General features: G+C 25.3%; 1 protein-coding gene across 2 annotated transcripts; it reads left to right on the plus strand.

Moving 5' to 3' along the window:
• Positions 1 to 2,157: 2,157 nt before the first annotated feature.
• Positions 2,158 to 9,463, plus strand: LOC112689002 (serine/threonine-protein phosphatase PP1-gamma catalytic subunit B-like). 2 transcript variants are annotated; one of them, XM_025562486.1, is made up of 7 exons: positions 2,158 to 2,329; positions 2,400 to 2,587; positions 5,703 to 5,933; positions 6,003 to 6,217; positions 6,285 to 6,401; positions 6,459 to 6,602; positions 9,334 to 9,463. In XM_025562486.1, the coding sequence occupies exons 2-7, from the start codon at positions 2,440 to 2,442 to the stop codon at positions 9,403 to 9,405; spliced, it is 927 nt and encodes a 308-aa protein (XP_025418271.1). In that variant the 5' UTR covers positions 2,158 to 2,329; positions 2,400 to 2,439; the 3' UTR covers positions 9,406 to 9,463. The 2 variants fall into 2 exon arrangements, with proteins under 2 accessions (XP_025418271.1, XP_025418272.1); XM_025562487.1 differs by having other exon boundaries at positions 2,158 to 2,587.
• The last annotated feature ends 594 nt before the right edge of the window (positions 9,464 to 10,057 follow it).

Here is a 10,057-nt window from a genome sequence, read left to right on the forward strand (position 1 = left end):
AGAAAAATAAAGGTTTAGGACATAGGCGTAAACTGGGGGGCAAGGGGGGCAATTCCCCCCTAGAAAAAATTAGGATGGGAAGTGCCCCCTCTGATATTTAACATACTTTGTTTTAAAATAAGTACAAAACAGCTGGTTATAGCTATTACTATAACATTTTTTTTTTTAAATCTTAAATTTTCGCTTATCTAATATAATGTTAGAAAATGAATAATTTTATATAATAATATGTAGGTAGTAAAGTGGCATTTAGCCTCAGACACCCTTTTTGTTAGATATGTAATTATTTTTGCCCCCCCCCCCCCCATATTAAATTTCCAAGTTACGCCTATAGTTTAGGACAAGGGTGGTAGATTTCAAATAGTTGAAAGAAATGCGAAGGAGAAGAGTATTATTTCATTGTAATGAGATATTAACATGTGATAAAATATGTCATTTATTATTCAAAAATATAAAAAATTAATATTATACACACAAAACCATTAAAGTTATATATTATTATTAACAAATCAAATCCTACAAACTCCAACCATATTAGACAAATATGTTTAATTCAATTCAGTTCGTAAATCGTCAGTTTTATGGTTTCCCAAAACTGACAGTTTGCAGTCAAAGTGCGAAAATATTTTACACATTAGCTTTAAATATTTATACGGATAAATTTTAACTTGAAAACTAACTACATATTAACTATGATTAGTGTATATTTTTAAATGTTCTACTATTGTATACTATTTTATTGTGTATTCAACAATGTGAATCATACAAATTATATTTAAAGAAAATAATTATTAGTGATTTATTTTTAAAGTATTTTCAGAGGAGTTTGAGGATTTAGTTCAATATAGAAATATATTTTGGGTGAAAATAATAAACAATGTTTTACTGTAAATTTGATATTCGGACTAATGATGATAATAATTTATTGATTTCGATAATCGAGAACTTAGTAATCGAGATATTCATTTAATTAAAATAATCGAAATATTAATATTATTGATTAAAGAATCAATCAATAGTTGACTTATTAGTACAAAATTAAAAAATTGGTTAGTAAAAATTCATAGTACCAAATATTTTTTATTTTATATAAAAACAAAACAAAATACTTTTTAAAAAAAAACACTTATTTATGTTGATATATAGATATTTAATACTATTACACCGATTTATTTGAATTTATTTCTATAAGCAATGCTCGACTTGAGGGGGAACGCAGGGGGACGGCGTACCCCTACTATTTTTTAGAAATTTGAGCGTCCCCCTATTATTATGATGTTATTATTATAACGCTTAACAAGTTTTGGAGACGCATTTTTTTTTAAGCAAATAGAGTCCCCCTTCTTTAATTTTGCCAAGTCGAGCACTGTCTATAAGTGATATATATTTATCATGGATTATACAAATGGAGCTAAGCTTATAGTGTATATACATATACAAATTAATAAATTATACTTAGAAGTTATAAAAAAATATTATAACAAAGAATTAATTAAGTCGGTAGATACCACATAATAAAATAATATTCATTTTTAACTTCAAATTTCAAAAATGTAATGTAAGAAATATGGAATGAAATTATCAAATTAATAAATTAAAAAGAGTATTACATAAATTTTATAATTAGAAATATTTCAAGTCTATAATGATTATTAATTTATAAAATTTGAGATGATGGATAATTAGACAATTAATTATTAAATATTTTTGTGTTTTATAAATTCATCTGTATGATCAGATATTTTTGATTAATAGATTAATAGAATAAAATATATTTGTTTATTATTTGTTTACCATAGTAAATAATATTAGTAAAATATAATAACATTATATTAATATATATTATAATATTATATTATAATATTTTATAATAAATATTATTAATATTATAACTCTCTATTCCAACTCAAGTTTTGCTTAAAGGAGATAGATTAACCTTAAATATACATGATTGTGTATAAGTAATAATTAGTAATAATTGGTTATTTTATTTAAAAAAAAAATAATAATAACACTTGAGTATGTGTTATAATAGTAGCTAATTAAAGTTCGAGTAACACGTATTTCGTAAGCAATTACAATTCTTATATTTATATAAGTATATGTTATTATATATTAATAATATTAATAATATGTAACACTGTGCGGGTCCTTTTGGTCGCCTCGACAACGTAAACATTTTTTTTATTACTCTTGAGCATAAACGCGGATTATCAATAGCAACGGATAAACGGCAAAATAATATTTTATCTCTCACAAAACGCAAATCGATTCCAAACAATGAGTAACATATTGAACATCAGAGACATTATATCGAGATTGTTGGAAAGTAAGCTAACTGAGTCAAGCCATTCGTCACTTTCCGGGGTTTTTCCTTAATCGGCGCTTTTTCGTCCTAGTCGAAACACCATCTCAGTGTACGAAGGCGGTTGATTTTCTATGTTATTTTCAACAGTGCGTGGTGCTAAATCCATAAGGAATGTGCAGCTTTCCGAAAATGAAATTCGAGGTCTGTGCCTGAAATCTAGAGAAATATTTTTATCACAGCCAATGCTTTTGGAACTCAGAGCGCCGTTGAAAATATGTGGTAAGTATATCACACCAAATTAGTTTTGAATTTATCTATGATAATTATCTGATTAAAAATTAATTAAATTAATTTTTTAATGTACTGTGTGAATTAAATATCTGTATACTAAATATATGCATGTATTTATTTATATATATATATATATATATATATATATATATGTGTGTGTGTGTGTGTGTGTATTAGTATATATACTAATCTTAATTCTCTAAACAAAGTGATTCATACTTTATTTGTTTCATAAATTCTCATCTTAAAAAACAAAAACACAAAAATCCTTAAGTACAATATTTGGTGTGTTGTGTTGATATTAATGCTATGAAACTTTTAAAATGTTTCGAAAAGTAAATTTTAAACTTCTTTAAAAATGTATTAACTCATCTATAGAATTATTTATTAAAAATGTATAATTATGTTCACATGGCAAATCACACAGAATTAATTAGTCATTTAGTTAGTACAGTATACAGTAGTTAATATACTATTTAGTGATTCTTATGTGATTTATTAATTATCACTTTTATATTATTTAATATAAATCTTTATGAAAAAAAAAAAAAATATTTAAATTGAAAATATATAATAGTTTTTAAAATATTTAATATCTATTTATAAATTGATTAGGTATTTAACAAAAGATATATAACGAATAAAAATCTATCCATTTGATTTTCCTTTTAGATGTATTATACTTTTCATGTTGTTGGCACTCATAATATTATTTAGCACTCATTTTCATCAAAATGTGGATATTTTCTTATAAATTGTATAAAAACTAGCTGACCCGAAAAACGTTGTGGTGTCATATAAATTATTTATAGAGAATATTTTGCTAGAAAAAATAACTAATTTAATATAAGTGTATAAGGATGTGGTATATAAGTGGAAGAGGTATGGAGTGCTGTGAATAGTGACGGAATATAAAAATGAAAAAACATCAAACATTTATTTTTTTAATAATTTATTAAAATTGATCCTTAAAAATGATATATATTGCTAATTATAACAATATTAGTAAAAAACAATATCAATCCCTTAATGCAATAGAGTGTACAATATTTTTTGTTATCCCATCTTTTGCTAACACAAACTGAATGGTTCGAGAACACGACACGTATATAATTATCCGTGTGAAAAACATGATGTGCTCAAATCTAAGCCATTGACAGACATCGTTTGGCCTTGAGACTTATTGATAATCATTGCAAATGTCAATCTAATTGGAAATTGAGGGCGTTTAAATTATATTGGCATATCTGTGAGTAAAATAGGGATTCGTGGTAATAATATATTTTCACCTCGGAATTTGCCATTTAAAATGATAGCTTCGATAATATTTTTCATTAATTTTTTAATAGCTAATCGCGTGTCGTTGCACAATCGTGATATGTTCAAATTATGAACTAAAATAACCGGATGTCCAACCTTCAGTTGTAAATTATGTGGTGGCTTACCTGGTAAATCCAATGAGTTTAAAAGCTGATGGATAATTTACAGCTTCAGTAACGTCGCAAACTGTATCAACAGATTTGTATGACATCTGGTAAAAAAAGTTGTATTTTAAGATTTAATTCGTTGACGTCCACATTTTTTGCTGCTAAATTTGCTCTTTCTGCCAGCCACTCATGATTTGTGTATTCTCTCTGTACATTGTGTATATCAAAAAAAATTTGAACCAAATCGGCCTAGCCGTTCTCAATTGATGAAATGTTATACATTTTTGGCTACATTTTTATATATATATAGATTTAATTTTAGGTTATGTGTGAAAAGATAATGATTTTGTCATGAGAGTTTTTTTTAATGTCTGTATATAGGATTTCGACCAGTAGAATTATTAATTAGGATATTAATAAAATTAAATATTAAAAATGAGTTCTATTTGGTATTTTGAGATGATAATTTTTTTAAAAATCTCAACCATTTTCCGAATAATTGTGAAAAAAATGCATAAAAAAAACATCTTAAATTTCGACAGACATTTGAACCTTCAAACTTATAATCACTGAATGTTTTGTCACCCACTATCTTATTTTTGTGTCTTTACACAGAGATAACTCCAATTGTCACAATCATAAAAGATTTCTAATAGAAAATGTGGTCTAGTTAGTATTTTAAAGGAAGTTACTTTAAGAATTCATCAACAGTTTTTTTAATAATTACGAAAAACTAAAGAAAAATTATAAGAAAATGAGCAAAATATACGACATACCAATTTTTAACAAAATCAAATTTTCATTTTTATCGTAACTAAAAAATATTAATCGTAAAAAAAAAATAGGAAAAAAAAAAAGAATCGTGGAGACTTGACATTTTCACTGAATATTAACTTATACTCGTATTGCGTTTTCTATAGATTGTATAATTTTCAAAAGATATTTTTGAGCTATTTATAAATCGTCTTAGCTTTTTTCGAAAATTTCAAGAAAATTTAATTCAAAATTCATCATATTTATAATTTACTGATTAATGAAAAAAAATTAAGCCACAATTTCAAAAATATTTATGAGAGTTTTTATTTTTTTTTTCACGAAACGACATAAATCACGAAAATCTACAGCTTTATTGTAGTCAACACAACATAAAATTTTTAATTCTTATACTTAAGACATAATAATTGAATTCTTTTTATAAAATTGTTAAGGCATTAAAAAAAAAAAAAAATGACTTGATTTAATTTGATTATTCTATTATATCAACCATTTATAGAATCAAAAACTGAACCACTCGAGTTCTTTCTCTTAAAATTATTTTATTTAAATATTTTAAGTTATATTAAATTCATGGAAACCATTGAAAACAAGTTATACGTTTAATCTCCTATAAAATCAACTATTCATATATAATCGTTATAAAATAATAAAATAACTACAATGTTATTAAATTTGTAAAAGATATGAAAAAAAGCTGTTATTGAATTACTTATGATCATTTATGTTCATTATTGTTTCTATCAAAAATTATTGATTAATTATTTTTTCAGTAGAAAGTTCAGTTATTTACATACTTTGTAATTTATGTAAATATTAACTAAATAAAAAAATAGCTAAAAATAGTAATAGTAGTAAAATAATACGAGTTATGCTATTTATAATCAATTTATCTTTTTGAGGTGATATCCATGGTCAATATTCTGATTTACTACGATTATTCGAGTATGGAAGTTTTCCACCTGAATCGAATTACTTATTTTTGGGTGATTATGTGGACCGTGGCAAACAGTCTCTGGAAACGATTTGTTTGTTGTTAGCATACAAAATTAAATATCCTCACAATATCTTCCTCCTGCGTGGAAATCATGAATGTGCTAGAATAAACAGGATATATGGATTTTATGATGAATGTAATTATTAAATTTAATATTTCAAGTTATATACTTAAATTATTTAACCGTCTAATATTTATTTTTTAGGCAAGCGTCGATATAATACTAAACTATGGAGAATATTTACGGATTGTTTTAACTGTTTACCTGTGGCAGCAATAATAGAAGAAAATATTTTCTGTTGTCACGGTGGTTTAAGTCCCGATTTGGAATCAATGGAACAAATTAGGCGGATTCCGAGGCCTACAGATGTATCTGACCAAGGTCTATTATGTGATTTACTCTGGTCTGATCCTGATAAAGTATTATTATTATTTTTTTATGTTTAATATTTATTAATAATTATTAATGTTATTGTAAATTTTTTAGGGTATAATGGGCTGGGGCAAAAATGAAGACAGAGGTGTATCATTTAAATTTGGTGCTGAGGTTGTGACTAAATTCTTGATTAAACATGACTTTGACCTTATATGCAGAGCTCATCAGGTTATTAAATACTAGCATTTAAATATTTATATTTACAATTGAAATTTTTGTTTTGAGGTTGTTGAGGATGGTTACGAGTTCTTTGCCAAGAGGCAGCTAGTCACAATATTTTCAGCTCCAAATTACTGTGGGGTATTTGACAATGCTGCAGCAATGATATCTGTTGATGAAACATTGATGTGCTCATTCGAGATCTTAAAAGTATTTTTGTTTTTAAATTAATTTTCATATACAATAATTATGTTAGATATGAGTGATTTTATTTTCAAAATTATCTAATTCAGTGGTTTTACAACTTAATGTGAAATTAAATTAAATTTTTTCGAGTAAAATGTATATAATATATATTTTAAACTTCATATTACAATTAAATAAAATAAACTTAAAATAAAGAAGTTATTTATACATGGTTGCACAAAAATAATATACCTAAATAATGCACATAAATTGATAATGTTATTTAATTAATTAGACCATTTTGTACATTGAATAATTTTTGAGTATTAAAAGTGCAATTAAACCACTAAGCTAATTTCTAGTATGTTAATTCCTACCTATGATTAACTTAAGTGTAATAACATATTTTTTTTAATTTCTGGCAAAAAAATTATATCAATTTAGTATGAAATGGGCATAATAAACATTTTACAAGTGTTAAATACGCTAGTTATGATTGTATAACTATCAGCTAATGAAAATGAATATTATTGCATACGAATTTCTTAAGTTGTTGTATTTTTCAATATGAAATAATTTATACAACTAAAAGATTCCATGATTTCAACCAACACTTACAAATTAGTTTAATAATAAGAAATGTCTTTCATAGTCAAGTTTCAAATTACATTTTAGTGATTTCATTAATTGAATGCATAATACTTATTATTTACTCAAAAATCATAGTACCCAGGGCCGGATTTAGGAAAGTGGGGGCCCTGGACCCAACCTTAGAAGTAGATATTTTTTTCGATTACATAATGATATATTTCTTCTTCTTCTTCGAGTGCCGTATTCGTTATCGAACATTTGCAATCATATTAGCTATTTGATCTCTATTAACGACTGTTTTGAATAGAGATATCGTTGATGTATTGAACCATTTTCGGAGATTGTCCATCCAGGAAATTTGTGGTCTTCCACGGCTCCTTATTCCAGCTATTTTGCCTTGTATTATTAATTATAGTAGACTATATTTTTCTGTATGTCGCATAAAATGTCCCAGGTATTGAAGTTTACGCGTTTTTATTGTTGTCACTAATTCCAGATTCTTGTTCATTCGTTTCAATACTGTAGCATTCGTTATGTGATCGCACTAACTAATTTTTAATATTCTGTGGTATATCCACATTTCGAACGCTTGGATTCAGTTGATCGAAACTTTGGATAAAGTTCAAATCTCTACTCCATAAAAAAGTACGGTAAATACATAACAACGAACCATTCTTATTCGGAGATTTATACTTAGTTGATAGCTACAGAATATATTTTTCATTTTTATAAAAGCTACTCTTGCTTTCTCTATACGACATTTTATTTCGTGCGAATGGTCCCAGTTAACTATCAATGATTGTCCAAAATAATTAATTTGATGTACTCTATCTAAGGGGACATTGTTAAGTCTAAGCAGATTTACCGGGCTTTGTTCTTTATCGATTATCATATATTTGGTTTTTTGGACATTTAAATGTAAACCTAAGTTTTCACTAGCTATTACTACTTTGTCTAATATCTTTTGTAAGTTTTCGATGTTGCTAGCTATCAACACGGTATCATCTGCATATCTCAAGTTGTTTATATTTTTCCCATTTATAACAATGCCCTCCTCTGCTTCTTCTAAGGCCTTTGACATTATTTTTTCTGAATATAGATTGAAAATCAATGGCGAAAGGATACACCCTCGTCGAACTCCTCTTCGAATTTTAAAGTCATTAGAAAGTGTGCTATTTATTCTAATATTAGCTTGTTGATGCCAATACAAATTCGTTATGAATTGTAGGTCTTTTCCATCAATATCAATTTTTCGTAAAACCTCAAACAGTCTTTCATATCTCACCTTGTCATCTTTATCTACGTTATCAGCTATCACATATTTTTTATTTATAACTTAATCGGTACGTATTGTTGTATTTATCTACAATATCGGCTAGGCGGCTTGCTACACAAGTTGTATGTGTTTATTTATAACTGGTTTTTTTTATCAGTAATTAAAAGCATACCAAATTACGAATATTATTCAATCGGGATTATTCTATGCTCTGTATGTCCATAATAATCGATTTTAAATTTATATTTGTAAACTCGCAACATATTTTTATGAATTTATAATATACAAGTATATTAATAATAAGATTTATTTATATATTTATGACAGTATCAACGATTAAACATTTTTATTGAAGTTTTGATTTAAATCTATTTTGAAAATATTATATTATCATGTTTGTATCACAATATTAATTATTATTATTATACATTGTATAAAATATGTAAAAAAAATTCCACTGAGAAGAAGCCTCATTTTGTGGGGGCCCGGGGTCCTGGGCCCCCTGGACCCTCCTTTAAATCCGTCCCTGATAGTACTGATCCGTAAAAACTATTATAAGAACATTTTCGGTGCATACTGGTAGAACTATATTAAATTTATAAAAATATACAATGTTTAATTTAATATTATAATTAATATACATTAAAATGTGGATAAATAACAAGATTTTTTTCTTCTATTTATCACTTATATTTGTATTTAAAAAAATTTTTTTTATATTTATTAATTTAAATCATTTTTAATGATTTTATTATAATGAAAACTATATTGGATAAACTAAAAATTATAATTTTAATATAGTAGTTACCTACTCATATTCGTAATATAATAACTGAGTTTATAAATTATATCATATATGTATTGTTAAATCTATCATTTTTATTCCAGCCAGCCAACAAACGAAAGTACACGTATAGAGGTTTATCATCTTACAAACCAGTTTTACCACCCAGAGACTGACAAAAAAAAAAAAATTCATCTTGATGCAATGTAAATGATCATGTCTTGATATGCAAAAATAAAGTTTTTAAAATAAAATTTTATATATGATACAAAATACAAAGGAATATTTATTACCTGTTTATGTTATAAAATTCATGTCTAGTAACTAACTAAAAAAATAATAATTTATTTCATATAATCTATACCTCTAAAATCCATCTTAATATTTTAAGATAATTTTTATTAACTTGTAAACTAGAGTATTTTTAATAATTTAATACTATAAATATATTGCTTTTATTTTTGAAACTCATCGACCATTTTTTCAATTTTTATTTTTTTGTACATAGTTAAAATTAAAATTAAATTAATTCTTAAGCTATATTTATTTTTCCTATCTTAATTTCATCCGTGTAGGTATTTAAAAATGTATGAACCTATGAAAAATATGTTACCATTTATTAAGATAAGTTGCTCCAAATCAATTTAAATCAAAAGAAAATTTTTAAGTTCATTTTTTCAACGATTAAGTCTTATTTCATAATTAAAATGTATTTATAAAACAATTGTTTAGTAAAAAGTTCAAAAATTGAAATATCAAGTATCTATTACTGTTATAAGCTTAATATTTTTTTGCATAATAAGATTATATACTATGTTTTATTGAAAA

The sequence above is a fragment of the Sipha flava genome, unplaced genomic scaffold, assembly GCF_003268045.1.
Source record: "Sipha flava isolate LNK unplaced genomic scaffold, YSA_version1 41_pilon_pilon, whole genome shotgun sequence".
Taxonomy (NCBI): domain Eukaryota; kingdom Metazoa; phylum Arthropoda; class Insecta; order Hemiptera; family Aphididae; genus Sipha; species Sipha flava.